The sequence below is a fragment of the Aspergillus costaricaensis genome (assembly GCF_003184835.1).
Source record: "Aspergillus costaricaensis CBS 115574 unplaced genomic scaffold BO79scaffold_34, whole genome shotgun sequence".
In the NCBI taxonomy this organism is placed as follows: Eukaryota; Fungi; Ascomycota; class Eurotiomycetes; order Eurotiales; family Aspergillaceae; genus Aspergillus; species Aspergillus costaricensis.
Window position 1 is genome coordinate 341,358 of NW_020291834.1, and position 17,924 is coordinate 359,281.

The 17,924-nt window shown below is 49.9% G+C and overlaps 8 protein-coding genes across 8 annotated transcripts; 5 read left to right on the top strand and 3 right to left on the bottom strand.

Moving 5' to 3' along the window:
* Positions 1–1,283: 1,283 nt before the first annotated feature.
* Positions 1,284–2,930, top strand: BO79DRAFT_258692 (flavin-containing monooxygenase; the record flags this gene model as incomplete). The annotated part of the gene is made up of 1 exon (XM_025686318.1): positions 1,284–2,930. One exon carries the CDS (start codon positions 1,284–1,286, stop codon positions 2,928–2,930), a length of 1,647 nt encoding a protein of 548 aa, XP_025535987.1.
* Positions 2,931–4,421: 1,491 nt separating this feature from the next.
* Positions 4,422–5,504, top strand: axeA (putative acetyl xylan esterase; the record flags this gene model as incomplete). The annotated part of the gene is made up of 3 exons (XM_025688852.1): positions 4,422–4,626; positions 4,680–4,936; positions 5,015–5,504. The coding sequence occupies 3 exons, from the start codon at positions 4,422–4,424 to the stop codon at positions 5,465–5,467; spliced, it is 915 nt and encodes a 304-aa protein (XP_025535988.1). The 3' UTR covers positions 5,468–5,504.
* Positions 5,505–6,714: 1,210 nt separating this feature from the next.
* On the bottom strand, positions 6,715–7,337 carry BO79DRAFT_201739 (uncharacterized protein; the record flags this gene model as incomplete). The annotated part of the gene is made up of 4 exons (XM_025681600.1): positions 7,251–7,337; positions 6,995–7,167; positions 6,855–6,938; positions 6,715–6,765 (listed from the first exon to the last, which is right to left on the bottom strand). Exons 2-4 carry the CDS (start codon positions 7,097–7,099, stop codon positions 6,715–6,717), a joined length of 240 nt encoding a protein of 79 aa, XP_025535989.1. The 5' UTR covers positions 7,100–7,167; positions 7,251–7,337.
* Positions 7,338–7,462: 125 nt separating this feature from the next.
* Positions 7,463–8,059, bottom strand: BO79DRAFT_273957 (uncharacterized protein). Its single transcript, XM_025687553.1, has 3 exons — positions 7,957–8,059; positions 7,809–7,822; positions 7,463–7,761 (listed from the first exon to the last, which is right to left on the bottom strand). The coding sequence occupies exons 1-3, from the start codon at positions 7,960–7,962 to the stop codon at positions 7,539–7,541; spliced, it is 243 nt and encodes an 80-aa protein (XP_025535990.1). The 5' UTR covers positions 7,963–8,059; the 3' UTR covers positions 7,463–7,538.
* A 1,694-nt stretch (positions 8,060–9,753) lies between these two features.
* BO79DRAFT_211053 (uncharacterized protein) lies at positions 9,754–10,344 on the top strand. The gene is made up of 3 exons (XM_025682937.1): positions 9,754–9,776; positions 9,953–10,166; positions 10,241–10,344. The coding sequence occupies exon 2, from the start codon at positions 9,997–9,999 to the stop codon at positions 10,162–10,164; it is 168 nt and encodes a 55-aa protein (XP_025535991.1). The 5' UTR covers positions 9,754–9,776; positions 9,953–9,996; the 3' UTR covers positions 10,165–10,166; positions 10,241–10,344.
* Positions 10,345–11,625: 1,281 nt separating this feature from the next.
* Positions 11,626–13,824, top strand: chs3 (putative chitin synthase activator (Chs3); the record flags this gene model as incomplete). Its single annotated transcript, XM_025683507.1, has 3 exons — positions 11,626–13,465; positions 13,519–13,743; positions 13,793–13,824. The coding sequence occupies 3 exons, from the start codon at positions 11,626–11,628 to the stop codon at positions 13,822–13,824; spliced, it is 2,097 nt and encodes a 698-aa protein (XP_025535992.1).
* A 333-nt stretch (positions 13,825–14,157) lies between these two features.
* BO79DRAFT_211055 (uncharacterized protein) lies at positions 14,158–14,553 on the bottom strand (the record flags this gene model as incomplete). The annotated part of the gene is made up of 2 exons (XM_025682938.1): positions 14,362–14,553; positions 14,158–14,302 (listed from the first exon to the last, which is right to left on the bottom strand). The coding sequence occupies exons 1-2, from the start codon at positions 14,457–14,459 to the stop codon at positions 14,158–14,160; spliced, it is 243 nt and encodes an 80-aa protein (XP_025535993.1). The 5' UTR covers positions 14,460–14,553.
* Positions 14,554–15,978: 1,425 nt separating this feature from the next.
* Positions 15,979–17,871, top strand: BO79DRAFT_201745 (early growth response protein 1; the record flags this gene model as incomplete). Its single annotated transcript, XM_025681601.1, has 1 exon — positions 15,979–17,871. The coding sequence occupies one exon, from the start codon at positions 15,979–15,981 to the stop codon at positions 17,869–17,871; it is 1,893 nt and encodes a 630-aa protein (XP_025535994.1).
* Between the last annotated feature and the right edge of the window lie 53 nt (positions 17,872–17,924).

The following is a 17,924-nucleotide window of genomic DNA, read 5'->3' on the forward strand; positions in this document are numbered from 1 at the left end:
TATAAGCAAGAGACAGAGCGTCTTGAGTAAAGCAATCCGTCGCATGTTGGGCGATTGAGATCCATATATGATGCTTACATCAGATACGCAGAGTAGAGTTCAGTCTCTTTATACCTGCAAGCCTCTGTGTAACTCAGCTTATGCCATAGTCACACCAAGAATGTCCCCGTATATCGTCCCGAAGTGGATGTTGCGTTGCCTGATCGGGATTCATTCCGCAGGCAGACTTTTTGAACAAGTAGGATATCCTAGATTGACGAGTATTGGCTAGATAGTCTTTGGTTATGGGGAAGCTAAAGAAGATTGGGACGCTCGGGTCATGACTGTGCTTAAGTTCGGACACCTGGGAGTGAATGAAGTTATCGCGCCACGGATTATGAAGAGCTTCAAGGATGACTTGGTATGATCACGGTCAGGCCATGGCTTCTGCACGGGGAAAAAAAGCGTTAATACACTAAAGGCAGTATTGTTACACTTTGACAGCTCCAGTCGGAAGATAATGAAAAGGTGAAGGATACAGAGAGTTTTGGGATAAACCTACAGCTGTCGAGCGATCAAAGGCATCGTTGATCATCTCGGTCACGAGTTGCTGAAGTCCTCGTGTTGACTGTCAGGTTGCAAAGTGGCAAGTATATTCCCTGTCACAAAATTCGGGCATTCCGAGATCTTTTTGTTGAAGCTTAAGAAGCGATCGGCTAATACAGAACTGCAGCGAGAGTGTGAGCACGAAGAGCGGGGTAGGTTTGGTTGGAGGCCTAAAGTTGGGTTCTGGATTCCGCCGTGTCATGAGAATAGTCAGCATATTGACTTTGATGTCCCGGAAACGGCTTCAAACTCGCAAACAAGAATCACGAAGCAGCTATGAGGGTGGGAAAGATGGTAGAAGACGGAAAGTGAAAAGATCGCGGCCATTTAGCCTCAGATCGCGTGACCGCCCGGTTCTTATCTGGGGAGTTGCAGGCCAATTCGATTCTATACTTATACTTAGGGCATGCTACGAAGAGTCCTAGCTCCTAATTATGAAGGTGGCCTTGGTATGTCATCCTCGTGTTACGTCTTAAGGCCAGCAACCAGGATGTGTCTTATGAGGCCGGCCACTGTCAATGCGATGACTGGTTAAGGTGCAGCCACATATGTAAGGATCCTTAGCCAAGGACAGAAGCACTGCAGACGTCGAGCTGAATAGTAATCAGAGCACAGGGATATAAACTAGTCGATCTCAGCGAGCTCACAAAAAGACAGGGAGAATTCCAACCCAAAGCAGTGCCCCTGGCAACAGCAAGATGTCCCATGAATACTGCCTCGACGCCCTCGTTGTAGGGACTGGTTTCTCTGGTATCTATACTCTATATACCCTCGTCAAGGAAGGCTTGGCTGTCCAGGCGATTGAAAAGGAAAGTGACGTCGGTGGCACATGGTATGTGAATCGATACCCGGGTGCTCTGAGCGACAGCTGGAGTCATGTTTATCGCTATGCCTTCGACGAAGAACTGCTGCAGACCCATCCGGTTGTGAGAAGATACTCTACCCAGCCAGAAATCCTGGACTATCTCAAGAATGTTGTCGAGAAACATGATCTCCGAAACCGCATCCATTTCAATACGGAGATGATCGCTGCCAGATGGGATGATATTGCTAAGGTGTGGAGGGTCCAGTGCCGGACTGGATATATATATCGCGTGAAATACCTTGTCACGGCTGTTGGGGTTCTCGTCAAGCCCAAGGTCCCCAATATACCTGGTCTAAAAGGCTTCAAAGGCCGGGTTGTCCATACAGCTGCGTGGGATCCAAGCATTCAAGTGAAAAACAAACGTGTTGGTGTCATAGGCGTTGGTTCAAGCGGGGTACAAGTAGTCACTGCTATTGCTAGCAAGGTGAAATCGCTCCATGTTTTCATCCGTACTCCACAGTATACTATCCCAGCAAACGACAAGCACATGACTCCCGAAGAACAGAAATCAATGGATGAGAAGTTCCCGCAGGTCTGGTCAGACGTATTGACTTCCCGGCTGGGAATGGGCTTTCTGGAGCACGACAGACCATTCATGTCCGTGTCCCCAAAGGAGCGTGAGAAGATCTTGGAGCATCTCTGGAGGGACGGAAACGGTATCCAGATGATGTTTGCAGAATTTTCAGATATTGCTATGGATGCAGTGGCTAATGAAGAGGTCTGCCGATTCCTTCGCAGGAAGATTGCAGAGATTGTGAAGGATCCCGAGAAGCGGGCTGTTTTGACTCCAAAGGAGGCCTGGAATCGACGGCCGTTGTCAGACGCTGGATTCTATGAGCAGTTCAACCGGGAGAACGTGTATGCGATTGATATAAAGAAATATCCCATCACCAAGGCAACGGCAGAAGGTATCTGTACTTCAGACGGCAAACTCCACGAGCTAGACGTGATAATAGTCGCAACTGGCTTTGACGCTATGGACAGAACCTATGCTCAAATAGACATTCAAGGGCGTGAGAAGGGCGAAACTCTGTATGACCGTTGGAAGCGTACTGGCCCGGACTGCTATCTAGGCTGCTCAGTTGCCGGGTTTCCAAACCTGCTGACAGTGCTTGGTCCGAGGGTGGCTTTCGGCAACGTGCCTCCTTTACTGGAAATACAGGTTAGCTTTTTGAGAGACGCGATCCGACAGGCCCAGGATATCACCAGACACACAGGGCAGCAATGTGAGATCGAAGCCACAGAACAAGCTGAGCGTGAGTGGACTGAGGTATGCGAGCAGATAGCGAAGATGCTTCTTTTCAACAAAGGGTCATCGTGGATGTTTAGGAAGAACGTACCAGGAGACGCAACGTCGAGTCTTTTCTACTTTGGGGGACTGGGAGCATTCCGTGCCAAGCTGGAAGATACAAAAGTCAACGGGTTTGCTGGCTTCAAGAGCCCATTAGGCCCTGCTGCAGAAGCTCGCGCACAGCTCTAGATCTAACCTGCGAAATCTCCTCATTCGTTGGGTGTTGATGTACCGAACTGTTAGTTTGTATTGTATGTTAAAAACTCCAAGTCTGCGCATGATCGTATCTTGCTGTATCATTAGTTAGCCTATAACAAGGCGGTCTGGGAGTGGATGTCACTAGGTCCTAATAATGACCTCAGGCATCATTTTTGCTCGATTAGGAAGGACCCCATTGTCAGCCTCGTCGCGTCCCAGATATGAAACCGGCGCGTCGCTATTGGCCAAAAGGGCAAAGTGGATTTTCGCGATTCTTCCAACATCTAGGAGAGTAGAGAGCTTCTATTGGCTAGAGGAAACTGCAGATTACCGGTGAATGAGTCGTTGGAAATACTTACCATGGGCCCGGGATGACACAGTTATTACTTGCAGAGTATATCAAGGAATAAGACGGTATGACGCCAGAAAGGTGGACTTGGTGGTATTGCCATTGATAACACTATGATCTGGGCTTACGACAAAGGAGGATATAAAGAAAGGTAGATAAGTAAAGAGGCCCGGATTCGCATAATGAAAAATCCAGAATTGAAATGCTACCGACCTCGACAGTGCAAAAGAGGACGGGGAGAGGCGGATATCGTATTTGTGGGACAGCTACATGCTCTCCTCTCCTCCTTTCATCTGACGGAAAAAATAACCACGTTACTGATGAATGCGATTAGATAAAACCAAAGTCCTATCGACTAACTATCTGAGATGTAAGGCCGTGCTCCAGAAACTAGGGTTACTAGTCACCAATAAGTCCAACCATGTACTGGACCACCCACATCATATTTTCCACTTCTTTTTCATCCAAATTAAGCCATCTGAAACCTTTCTTGCCTCAAGCAAAAGGCTGCGACAGAGTTCAGGTCTGACTTGAGCCTGCTATGACTGTTATCCAAACTATCCGTTCGTCAGCTCCGGGTGTATACTCCCAAGAAGCTCACTCACATGGCATAGAAATATGCCGATTGCTTAAGCTTTACCCCAGATTATTCCGCAGCCAAATATCCATTCTGGCTGAATACCGGCTATTTAATGGTAGACTCGGACAGCCGCCAGTGTGAAGAATTACCAGTGGTCCAGCCCTGCAGTGGCTCTAACGGGATCTGTTACGGAGTTCGGCCCGCAACGACGATCTCTAACCATTTCGATCTGGAGTTCCCACTCCGTGCTGTCTATCCCAGACTCCTCATGTCGGAGCTGTCACGGCTGTCACATTAGCCCTGCTTAATCTCCGTGATGAAATCAGCCTACACTGTCTTTCCTATGTCTAGACCACCGCAATATACCCACTGAACCAATACTCCGTATAACTATAGAAACACACAATTACTCCACGATGTTTCAATTTACCCGCTCCCTGCAGCGGTATAAATCGTCTTCGAATCCTCTGGCGTATTCCCTACTGCCCAAGCTGTATCCCTTTCCATCTAACAAGATTCATACATACTGCCTAGCACGGCAGAAACAGCCATCATGCTACTATCAACCCACCTCCTCTTCGTCATCACCACCCTCGTTACCTCCCTCCTCCATCCCATCGCCGCCCATGCTGTCAAGCGCAGTGGCAGTCTCCAACAAGTCACCGATTTCGGTGACAACCCTACAAATGTAGGCATGTACATCTACGTGCCTAACAACCTGGCTTCGAATCCCGGTATCGTGGTTGCAATCCACTACTGTATGTTCCCCCACTTTTCTACAATATACACCACAATACTAAGCATAGCATAGGCACCGGCACCGGTCCCGGCTACTACAGCGCCTCCCCCTACGCCACTCTCTCCGAGCAATATGGCTTCATCGTGATCTACCCGTCCAGCCCATACTCCGGTGGCTGTTGGGACGTAAGCTCGCAGGCAACGTTAACACACAATGGCGGTGGAAACAGTAACTCCATTGCCAACATGGTGACGTGGACGATCAGCGAGTATGGGGCCGATAGCACCAAGGTGTTCGTGACGGGATCGAGTTCGGGGGCTATGATGACGGTATTTCTCCCTTCCCTTCAAACCGTTACCCTCTCTACACATTAAAATAGCAAAAGTTGTGCATGCTAATAAAAATAGAATGTAATGGCAGCAACCTACCCCGAACTCTTCGCCGCCGCCACCGTCTACTCCGGCGTCTCAGCCGGGTGCTTCTACTCGAACACCAACCAAGTAGACGGATGGAATTCCACTTGCGCCCAGGGTGATGTAATTACTACCCCCGAGCACTGGGCCAGTATTGCCGAGGCAATGTACTCGGGATACTCAGGAAGTCGTCCAAGGATGCAGATCTACCACGGTAGTATAGACACGACGCTGTACCCTCAGAACTACTACGAGACGTGCAAGCAGTGGTCTGGAGTGTTTGGATATGATTATAGCGCACCGGAGAAGACAGAGGCGAACACCCCAGAGACGAATTACGAGACGACGATCTGGGGAGATAGTCTGCAGGGAATCTTCGCGACGGGTGTGGGTCATACGGTGCCGATTCATGGGGATAAGGATATGGAGTGGTTTGGGTTTGCTTGATTGGGGGATTGAATGAATTAGTCTGGAGGTATCTTGGAGCCAAGAATGATGAAGTTTCTGAAGTATGATATGTTAGCGATATCGCGCCAATGAACGTTTCTTGAAGTTTCGATGTGTAATGTGCGATATGAGCAAATGTGCGCTGCCCGTGTCTGAAACCAGAACTGATGCAGCACGAGAGCACCTGTAGGCGCAACGAGACATGGTCCCACCGGCATGAAGAGGAAGACGGGAGGTTTTGGACTCCTAAAGGGCATGTCCTTATCAAATGATTAGTTACGGGGCGAGCAACAATCTGTTCGGCGTCTTGTCTGTCTGATAAACATCACATTTTCCGGACCACAGCTGAGAAAGAGTCGAGTCGACGGGTCGAAGTTACCTGTTGAAGGGGGACTCTGCTGTACGGTGTAGTAGATGCGCGTGTTAACAAATTTTCCAAATAATGGAACACATGATCCTGAGGCCATCCATCTCTCATCATGTGATTCAAGAGAGGATCGGGATCTACTGTTTGTGATGTGTAGAAGATTGAGCGACCGGTAATCAAATTCAAGGCTTTAGGGGGAGAAGAAATAGATTCATGTCTCACGTATCACCACTCCTTTTGTTCAACACAATAGCTCCGATACCGACCAGCGATAATCAGTGTTGGATGGCAATCAAAATAAGTCGAGGAAATCAGGTACTCTGGCGATTTCTTCAAAGGTTGCCTTAGAGGAATGATAGTCGGCATTGGTGAAGAGCTGGGCCGAGTGATGTTCTGGCTGCGTTCGTAGGCTGCGGGTGCAGAAAGAGGTTCAAGACGCTTGACCATGAAATGTCAAAGGAAAGTGTTCACGAACGGCATTTCCGCGTCTTTGGGAGCGCGTCGCAGGCTTTGTGCAGGGCGTGGAGGGGGTTGAATGTGCAAATTGGAGGGGATATCGGAGCAGAAGACAAGGGATAGATGTAGTAATAGTTCATCATACGGTGATCATCGTTGCACGTCACTCGTCCCTAGGTCAGCGTTAAGCTAATGGTTTACCAGCATGGTCAATATGTCAGAGTAATTAATGGCAATAGATAGAGTTAGTATATCTTCCTAATTAACTACCCCAACTCAGAGATTTTTGAGCGAGCTTGTCAGCATCGCAATGTTATTGACACATATTAGTCGTATTCGACAAGTACAATATGAACCCGGCCGTTCGAGATGCCTTCATCCCACGCCAGCGTATCCGACATCACACCTTTCACCCCTACACACATTATGTATCTTCACAGCTTATAGAGTATTCCTTGATGGTCAACGTGGCAGACTTCGGTGCTTGGCATTTAGTGGCATTTCTGAAGAAGTAATATTTGTTAGTCGTTGTGGTGCAAATCGCCAATGTTGTGAAATACTTACCCGGTCAGAACCGCAGACGAGAGGAGGGCAGCAGCTGTTTCCGGCGGCCGTGATGTTACCGCCAACGCAAAGGCCGTCGTCGCGCTGGGAATTGTTAGGAAGCTGTTGTATCATGACATGATGGACATGGCCAAACTCACTCCAAGGCACATAACCTGGACGTTGAGGGCGCTCAGGGCGCCATTCTCAGCCGGTCTGGCGACAGCGACAGAGGCGAGGAGAGCGATGACAGCGAAGAAACGCATTGTGATATGTGGAGTAAGGGAATTTGAAGAGGTAAAGGGTTATTATTGTTGGCGTGCGTTTGTGATTACTAGAGGATCGCTCGTTGTTAGTCTCTAGACAAATGAAATTATTCGATAATATAAAGACAATAGAAATGGTAATGACACATACCTGGGCGTGCACGAGGGAGAGAATGGAATGTTAAGAACGTGGAGAGGAGGGAAGGTTGGGAGAAAGAGGAAAGGAACAAAAGACGGGTCAGGTAGGGATGACGAAGAGGGATGGGGATGGGCGCGACCGTTTATTTAGGCAGGGAGAGGAGGCGCTGTCGATCGATGCTCTTTCCGATCGGGCGTCATAATCAAAGTGAGTCGTTAGTGAATGTGATGCAGGCACAAGGTTAGCCCACCGGATATTTTTGGAATAATAATATTATCCACATAAAAACAAGTTACGTACTTACTGGGTAGTAGAATCGATAGCAGGGAAGCAGCAACAGCTGGCCAGCGTCGCCAACGCAGGCCGAAACAGCAATCGGCGGGATCGGCGCGGGACCCTGGGGTTGGGATCGGCATGCCCCTGGCTGCTTAGGTGCAGTGGACGAGTGACAGCCCATTGTCGGCTCCAACTCAGCTCCATCGCCCGCTGCGATCGGCAGGCCCGGGGGCCAATAGTCGCCGGGCTTGCGGGTTGGAGTCAGGGCGTCCCCCTTGGCAATTGCTACACTACTGCGTCCTTGATGCCTTGGCACAGTGGGCGTGCGGAGACTTGGATTTTACTAAGGAAGTTGTTGCCTCTGGTTTAGGGATATGATCTTTGCCACAATGAACTCGCGTTCATCATTCTCTCCCACAATAGATACTTTTGTGTTAGCTACTATCATTCTAGCACGACGGTAGACTATTCTCCCGATCAGCCAATATTGACGCGCAGGTGGAGCTATGGAGCTTGATCACCGCAGCGATAAGATAAGGAACCCCCTTTATCAACTCCCCAAATCTTGAGACATTACTCATTCCTTGCCTGCTCAGGAGATCTCCTCCTCGCTAATCGTTGCACGACGCAGCTTCGGAGATTATTTTAGCCCTGTGAGTCTCCTGGTCATATCTCGCTTAAGCAGCAATACAACCTATCCACACATCACTTTGTCCCAGCAGTTACATGATTTCTTTGACTTGAGTCACAGATTGAAACACCAACACGGGACACTGAAGCATATCCATCGTCATTTGCTCTGGAGACACTCGTTATAGTCTGCATCCTTGCCAAGGATGTAGGGGATGTCTTAAAAGCCTGTGTTGTGTATCCCCGTTTTCTACCAACATTCCTCTCACAATCCGCTGGCAGGAAAGCCCCACGGACAGCTCCCCTTGCCGGATAGCGGCGGCCTAGGGAGGTCGTGGTTTGTTTAATCTGTATCGAATCATACTCGAATTACCCAGGGCCGGTCCTTTATAAACCGGACCATCCTGCCTCGCTCACCAGAATCTTTCGAATTCTCCCTCTCAGCCATATGTACCTCAATCCATGATGAACAGAAGGTCCAAAGGAAGCCCGACCATATACTTTAGTAACTTCTCATGGTCGCACCCCTTTCATGAGCATGAATATTTCTCCCCCTTACCCCCTAAATCAGGGCAGTTACCTTGTCGTTCGTTCAGGTCCCGAGGCGATCGGCAATCTCGTCTCTCCACTCTCGAACGGACATGAGTTCGGTATCCGCTTATCTAATTATAGAGTCACTCTGGAGGTCGAAATCTCTACCTGACCTCCTTAGTATGAAAGGCTGTCAGTTGCGACTTCACTGGCAATCCTTGGATATATTGCCCCTGACAGAAAGCCTGACCACTATATCTCCGAGCTCCGAATCGTGCGCTCCGAATGATACATCATATATGTGACCTATACGGGAATTGAGATTCAATAACGACTGTACCACGTGTACCCACATGACAGAGATCAATTGACGGACTGAATGATAATATCCATGCACGTGATACGAGAACGGCCGCCTCCATGACAGTGACATATGCTGATTATGAATGCGTACACACTTTGATAGAGTTCATCGCGTAACAACCTCAAGTAAATGCCGGGAATTGAGAGTCTCTATCAAAGGTAAGCTTGGGTATGACCCAACTCGTGCGCCGTCGGAGTCCTTGGCCTTTGCACATTAATCAATGAGTACTTGAATGATGGTTTCATGGGGTGCCTGACCTGCAATATATGAGGCATACATAGCATAACATGGTGTTAAAATCTATATCTGGGATGCCACTTCGACTGTAATGATATCATGGATTAGATGCCATGGGAAGAAGTAGATAAATAGACCATATTGCGCGTAGTCCAATCAGAATATATCCATTATTCTTTCAAGATCGCTGCTAGCAAAGCTCAAAATGTCATAATGAGTGTATGAGTGTATGAGGTGGCATTTCCTTATTTCGGAGCGGGCCACATGTGCTTCACAGCGATAATGTATCCAGGGAATTCAATGTATGTCATTGTTTCGATTCCAGCTACATATGGCCAGGATGCTTCCCGGATTCACATCATTTGTATTGATCACTACAAACGGCCTGAGCTTTATTGATACTGATCAGTAGGTAACGGACGGGAAAACAATTTATTCACCCAGATTCACGCGGTGGGAGGACATCAGGAGAAAGATCTGCTATTCAGAATATGTATATACTACGTAGTAGTTAGCAATAAGCAGTCATAACTAGAGAGAAAGGATAACACGCGGGGCGGCCAAGACGATCGGAATCCGGGCAAATGATTGCCCATTGCCCCGGAAGCCAATGGGAAGCCCTTATACTGGACTGTGCGCCGAGACCGCTCCGTTGTGTTCTCCGGGTCGCGCGCACCAATCACCGACTGGCGCCGACGGGGTTCCGATTCTTCCGCCAATATGGGTACTTTGAAACAATCTGGACGGAGCAGCCTTGTGGTCTTCCGTGTCCGAAAGGCTACAGGCGGGAAGATGCGAGCTTGGATCGCTGTCACGCCATTTTGCTCGATCTTATTACTTACATACATACATGTAAGTACGAGAGGAGTGTGGGGGATCATCGCCTGAGACTAGGGTTCAACATGAGGCATGTTAATATCGATGGCTAGCACCTTCGAAGGGGACGAACCCAGATCAAAGATACCTGGCAGATATGAGACTCGAAAGAGGACTGAAATGGATGAGTCGATTGTTGTCTGCTGATTCACAGTGCTTTGTGCAATCCATAGCGGGAATCAGCCATGTAACAGCCGTACCAGTCCGAAAGTGCCAACCGAAAGACGAGGTAAATAAATGAATTAATATAGTTAGCCAGTTCATATGGCCTGAGCCCAATGTGGCGTAAGGGTCCACACTCTATGACAGCAATTGGAGGGGTAGTGGTAGAGTAGTTTAAATTTAACCAGCCACCACCATTAAGTATGCCTACCGGAGTCCCTCATGACCCATGGATCGTGGAATCGCCCGGGAGCTTGGACACCCGGTGGCCCAAGACATTCGACGTATTTTTAATTCCTGGAGGAGCCAAATGAACAGCACAGTCGTAGCATGGGATGAATGATTGGATTGGGTTGCCTTGAAAGTTGTAGTGGAAGTAGCGCAAGTGAGACAGTGAGACACGCATGGTACAGACAGCGTAAGCAGGCAGTCGACTTGGGGCTATTTTTGGCGACCCTGTCATTCCCAGTCGGGCTAGTCGGGCCGAGAAGAGTAAGTGTAAGCTGTCTCTTCTTGGCCTCGTGACCGTTGAAAATGATTCAATGATCCTTTTTTAGTGCAAGCGTCAACTCGGTTCTACTGGTGGTAGTTGGAGTGAGTAGTCTACTAGTGAGGGACCATGTATCTAGTAAGTACCGTTTGTTACTAGTTCCATACTCTATACGGAACTAAGCCGGAATTGACTTCTGGGCGCAACTCTCTTCCCGAGCCATTTTCTCCTCTTCTGCCCCCCAAGAATAACCCTCCCACTTCTTCGCCAATCCCACTTGGCAAGTCTTTTTTTTTTTTCTCCCTTCTTTCATCGGTCTCTCGCTTCGTTTGAGTGGCCTTTGGACCTTCGTTTGTCCCCCCCGATATCCCCCAGTCACTCCTCTGTTCTCTGCGTCATGGAATCCAGCAGCTGCATCCCATTAGGACCCATCGTTTAGCGTTTCCTGCAAGGTAGGCCTATTTTCCCGGTGGACCCCCCGAATTTCCCTGAGCTGACCCATCATACTTCTCCAGCTTTCTCCACATTCCAGCAGCAGCAGCAGTCCCCTTGTCCCGCGATCCCTGATCTCCCCTCGTTGCCTTGTCTCTTTCCATTCGTTTGCAGCCCTCGAGATTCGTCACCTCGCTCCAGCGCACATGGCAGGTTTCATATCCCATGCATAGTCCACAGCTTATCGCATAACTTCCGGGGCCATTTCAAATCATCTTGACGATTGTCCCCACTATCAGGGATTGTTCTGCGACCACGCTCGGAATATACATACATTTGTGGCATTTTGCCATCATCGATCGGATCTCAAACACAAAGAATTAGGAAGGATGGCGCGCTCTGCCAGCGGCGGCTATCCCCAGCCGCTTTCTTCCCCTCCGCCCGTTTATCTTCGTTCTTCTCCTCCCATCCCCCCGGTGCATCGTGAACCCCGGCGGGACAGCTTCAATCGCTTATACAGCAAGCCTATTCCCAGGAAGTCTCTAACGGATCCGGTGTACATGCCGGAAGATCGCCCCGAAAGCCAACGCTATTCGGTTCCACGGGTCAGAATCCATGGGGAAAGCGATCCGACGGAGCCGGATTATCATGAGGACGGTATTGAACTGACGCTTCCTACTGATGACTTCGCCCACATATCTCTCTCCGAGCAGCAGCAGACTCATGGAAAGACCATCGATGGATCATCTCCACCCCAGGTAGATGACTTCAAAGCCCCCCAGGTACCAGAGCATCGGACATACGGGCACACACCCCATAGCAGTGCGTCTTGGTCGGTAGTCGATCCTCACACCAAAGACAACAGTCTGCCCAACACGAGCACATCTTCGTTGGACCAACAACCCGCGAAAGACAGTCAGACTAGCTCTTCCCGGGACAGTCTCGACAGTACGACGCAAGCCTCGGAATGCTACGAACCTTTGCACTACCATCATCGACCGTACGAAGCTCCCCAGCCCGCAAACCAGCAATCACCAGCAGATGGCTCATCTGAGAATTTACAGAAGCCACGCCCAGCCGTCAATGGGCGTTCTCTTTCAACACACTCGCTCGGCTCCGACCTGGGTGAAAGACGGAGATCTTCTCGGCTCTCGCCGTACCTCCACGCCCGTGGATCATCCCGGGACTCCAGTGCATCTCCCGATGTCCGACCAGTATCTTTCGTTGAACAGCTCAACAGCTGCTATCCGCAACCCGGACCTGCCCCAGTACAGATTGGCAACTCCCATCTGCAATCCGCTGTCGGCAACAACGCATCCTTGTTGAGCCACAAACAAACGTTCGACATGTATCTGGCAAATGTCAAGAAGACCGACGACCCCGCCATTCAATATGAGTTTGCCATCTTCATGGTGAACGCAATGTTGGAAATGCCACCCGATGAGGTTGACGGTACATCTGCAGTGTATGGCCAAAAAGGAAGCGACATCAACCGTGCTAGCCTTCTGCGCGAGTCCAAGTCCATCCTCCAGCGCCTAGCTGATCGCAGCTATCCCTTTGCTCAATACTATCTGGCCGACGGATACGCTTCAGGGTTGTTCAGCAAAGGGAAAGAGGACTATGATCGGGCGTTTCCACTGTTCCTGGCGGCCAGTAAACACGGACATGTCGAAGCATGCTACCGTACTGCTTTGAGTTATGAGTTCGGCTGGGGTACCCGAGTTGACGCCGCTCGGGCACAGCAGTTCTACCGACAGGCAGCATCCAAAAACCACCCGGGCGCTATGCTACGTATGGCGAAGGCTTGTTTGGAAGGGGATATGGGGCTAGGAAAACGCTATCGTGAAGGTATCAAGTGGATGAAACGCGCTACCGATTCATCCGACGTTCAGTATAACTCCGCTCCTTATGAGTTGGGATTAATGCACGAAACGGGATATGGCGACGACGTATTTCCAGACCCTGCTTATGCTGCCCAGCTGTTCACCAAGGCGGCGGACCTAGGTCATATCGAGGCCAGCTATCGCTTGGGTGATGCCTATGAGCATGGCAAACTTGAATGCCCCAGGGATCCTGCCTTATCAATCCATTTCTATACCAACGCTGCGCAGGGTGGCCATCCTCTGGCCATGATGGCACTGTGTGCCTGGTACCTCGTTGGGGCAGAGCCTGTGCTGGAAAAGGATGAGTATGAAGCCTACGAATGGGCTAAGCGTGCTGCGGAGACTGGTAAGATACCTACATAGTAACCCAAGCAATGAGATGCTGACCTGATCGTGTAGGACTCACCAAGGCACAATATGCGGTTGGATACTTCACGGAAACGGGCATTGGCTGCCGGCCAGACCACCTGGCAGCGAATGTCTGGTACGTGCAAGCAGCGGAGCAAGGAGATCTCCGAGCTAAACGCCGAATTGCCGCCATTCGAGCGGCTGTCGACGGGGTCAATCCAGAGAAGGCTAGCGCAGCAGCTGCGGGCACTGGCAGTGGGCAGAAGGAAAAGAAAGGTGCGTATTTTCTCCAACTGTGTCACAACCTGTCTAATATATGATATAGAAGGGAAATCGAAACGATTCGGTATATTCTAAGCATGACATATCTTCAATAGCCCCGAGAGGGTTCCGCATCTGGTAGCACATTTGCCAATCATTTACATTCATGGTCACCATATAATACATTTCAGCGACAACGAGCAGCACGAAGAAATTTTGAGCACATTTTGGCATTTTATCTGGATTATACTGAGCGATTTGTTAATTCACGCGAACCTCGTTTCCCAGCATTACTGGGGTTGGGCCTGTACAAATTCTGTATCATTCATAATGATTTGCGGAACATATAATCAACTTTAGGATCATCATCATCTCATTTTTTACTATGTTAGGACCTAACATCTTCGAATGAAATTAACTGACATTCCACTAATCATCTACATAGCGCCGTACAATAATATAGAGTATTGTAAGAGCAGTATTGAGCGATAGAGCCATATCCCCTCCCTTAGGCCATTGCATATAACTCCACAGATATCTGAGACTGGCGGTGAATAGTACAATATGAAGTAGGCTAACATGAGTCAGCTCTGTGTCACTGGGGTTGTAATGATGGGATTTTATTTTACTTACGTCCACGGACTCCGTGCAATTCTTTGAAGGCTAGTAGGCCTTTGCGAAGAGGATGAGGAGGGTAAAGTTGAGGTAGTGGGCTTCTTGTCGGCGTTCATGTTCTTGGCTGAGACTCTGAAGACGAAACAGGTAAGTTTATGGGGAAATAATAGGATGTGTAGAAATCAGGCCTCCCCTGGGAGCCAGGAATTGAAATGGTAGTTTAAATAAATAAGAAAGCTGATGGTACCGTGGTAGCGCATCGGCCCTTTATGCTCTTTTAGCCCGATCGGATATTACGGCGGGTCTTGGCAGTCAGATGATCTCGATTTGTGCCTCTCAGCCTTATGAGGAGTATCTTATCTTATTTGTGCCCTGGCTGTCAGGTTCTTTGTATCTGAAGCACCAATGAGGGATCGCAGTTATAGGTGATGATAGCATGGAGGTTGCGTCGAGCATGTTGCAAATCGGTTGACTTGATGCTGCTTATTCGGGGTCTTGGCAGTTAAAGTAGGGTGAATCAGGGGCATTCAACTTTTGTGGAGATCTCTTTCTATGGCTTCATTCCGGAGGCCAGAAGACTCGAATGGTTATAAGGCTGATGAGGTTTGTAGTAGGATGACCTCACATTAGTTGTAAAATGCTATAGTATGTGATGGGGGTTATGCTATTCCTCTTGCCTGCGTGCTTCGGTGGGAATTCATCTCGTTCAGTCCACGGACTTTGTAGTTACTCTAGTAGTGAACACGAGACAAGTACGATGTAAGCATCTTCTTTCAAGTTCTTTGTTACTGTTGGGGGTGAGAAACTGTAGTACTTAGGTCACCTCATGGTCTAGTCACATCCTAAATAATATAGTATATTCGGCGTTATATTGCAAATTCACCAGGATAAGAGGCAGCCTGATACTCACAGTGAAATTAGTAGTATACCATATCTGCTACTCTCCCGCTATTGAGCAGCTTTGAGCAGCTGGAAGCAGCGAGCCTACGCAATTACCACACCTAATACCAAAGAGTTAGCCAGGAGAATCTCGAGGCCACATGGCAGTGCCTTGATAGGGGAACACTGACCAATCAGAGACCACCAGATAAAGATCGTTATCTGGGGAAGACGGACGATATCAGATAAGAGTCAATAGCCGATCTGCCCGTCATTGATAAGACTAGCTTCCCCCAGTATTTCTTTCTTTTTCCCCTCTTTCCTGGACCAAAAATCAGAGTATATGTGAGCAACATCTTCCTCTCCAAGCCGAATGCCATCCAACTGTCACACAGTCCAAGCGTGCCAAGGGCAGCCAGCCACCTGTCATCTGCGAACCGAAGGATCGACTAGACAAATTGCGGGGGTGGGGTAAGACTATGCGCCCCGGATTTTCTCATTTGCTCCGTCGTGCCGTTCCCCTCTTTGCTTCTTCTTCCTCCTCTCCAGCTTCTCCTCATGGCGGCTGTCATCCACACCAACGCAGCCATGACCTCCTACCAGCCATTCCAATGTCTGGTTTGTATGCGCCGGTTCACTCGACATGAGAATCTCAAACGACATGCAGCTCTGCACTCTCGTTCCAGAAAGGAGGTTTCATTGCCGTGTGACTTATGCCAGGCTACCTTTTCGCGTCCGGATTTGCGACATCGGCATATGAAGCGGAAGCATGCCGAGCATGAGCAGCGACGAACGACGAAGAGGTCAAAACAAAGGGACGAGTGTTTCCTTCGGCCTCAGAACTCTGGCCAGCACCGTGGGCAGCTACAGGATGTTGATGGGCTGGAGCTGGATAGGCCTGCATGGACGTCTGAGCCATCGCAAGAGCAATATGCAGATGATGCAGGAGGAACTAGCACTGCGTCCAGCGGATCACCCATAGAGAACAGTGATCGTATCCAGCCTGCCCCAGTTAACCTGACGCAACCTATATCAATGGACGAGTCTGTTTTGCTAGACGCGTTAGAACTGGAACGTAGCCTGCTACGCGAAACATCATTTACCCAAGCAACAGACCAGTTCGACAACCAGCCGCAAGCGATATCCACTTCACAGCCTCCGGATATTGACCTGAGCGACCTCAGCTTTTCGAAAGATTTCTCTATCATCCCTATCGCACCCGAGAGTACCCTGTCTCAAAGCAAATGGTTTCCATCTGCCTCACAAATCCGCGAAGGCTGCAACCTCTTCTTCACGCATGTGTCACACTTCCTCCCCTTCCTCCACCACCCAACATTCAATCCCAGCGCCATACCCTCCCACCTCCTCCTCGCCATGCTCTCCCTGGCATACCAATACGGCGAAGACCCGGAATGTGATGCCCGCTCCAACACAGGAACCAGCCTCTCCACCCGCTGCTACCTCCTCGCGCGCTCCCTCCTCTCCTCCACCGACAATCCTCACACCACCACCACCGACCATCTCCCCTTAATCCAAACCTACCTCCTCCTCCAAATTTGCGCCATGATGTACCTCTGCGGCCCCGACTCAACACAAGGCCTCCAAATGCATGCGACAATGATATCCCTCGCGCGCTCCACCGGCCTTATGCACCCAATATCCACCGAATCCGTTAACACGTCCGACCTGGACTCCCTCTGGAAAGAATTCATCAAAGCCGAATCCCACAAACGAACTCTCTTCGCCGTACATCAAGTCGACGCCCTATGGTACCAACTCCTCTCCATCCCCCGCGCCATCTCCCACCTCGAAGTCAAACACGACCTTCCCTGTCCAGAAACCCACTGGACCGCACCCTCCGCCGCACAATGGGCGCATCTCCAACTCATCTCCCAACAACAACATCACCACCATGCTACATCGATGCGCTACGACGACGCAGTCCGCCACTTCCTATCCTCCCCAGCCACAGATCCTACATCTCCATCTCCATCGACATCCACCATCCCTCCCTTCGACCCCTACGGCGCAATCAATATCACCCACTTCCTCATCTCCAGCGCGCGCGAAATCTCCGGCTGGTCCACCATGACCGGAATGCTAAGCATGGAGCGGTTCTCAGCGCTGCGCTCATCGCTCCTATCTCTAGGTGTATTCCTCTCCCCATCACCCACCTCATCCTCCCCATCAACACTACCCCCCAAATCCACCACCCACGCCACCGCAACCTGGCAAACCGCCATGATCGAGCTACAGATGTGGTCACCCAGCCACACAGGCGGCATCGTCAAAGCCAGTATTGATACGATGCTCCAGCAAGCGACGGAGCTGGCGCCCTCGGCGTGTGAGTTCCTCTGTGAAGCGGAGACGGCCAAGGCGTTCCAGTCCCATGTGGATTGGTTTCTGATGTACTTGGAAGAGGAGGGGAATGTGCAGGGCGAGGCGCCGTGGGTGACGTTGTATGCCTATAAAGCGTTTTTGGTCGCGTGGCAGTTGGTGAGAGGGGGTGTGCCTGGAGCAATGGGGGTGGTGGGCGTTGGGGATGCGGATGTGGAAGGGGCGGTGCGTTGGGCAAGGAGGGTGTTTGGTTGGAGGGAGAGGTGGGTTATTGGGAGGTTGGTGATGGGGTGTTTGGGTGGGTTGGACTAGTGTTTTTCTATAGCTAGATGTGAGAGAGTGTATGTATGTAACTACCAGTGACT

What these genes read in the sequence shown, in the direction of transcription:
- BO79DRAFT_211053 (XM_025682937.1), top strand. Translation starts at nt 9,997, where the DNA reads ATGGGTACTTTGAAACAATCTGGACGGAGCAGCCTTGTGGTCTTCCGT.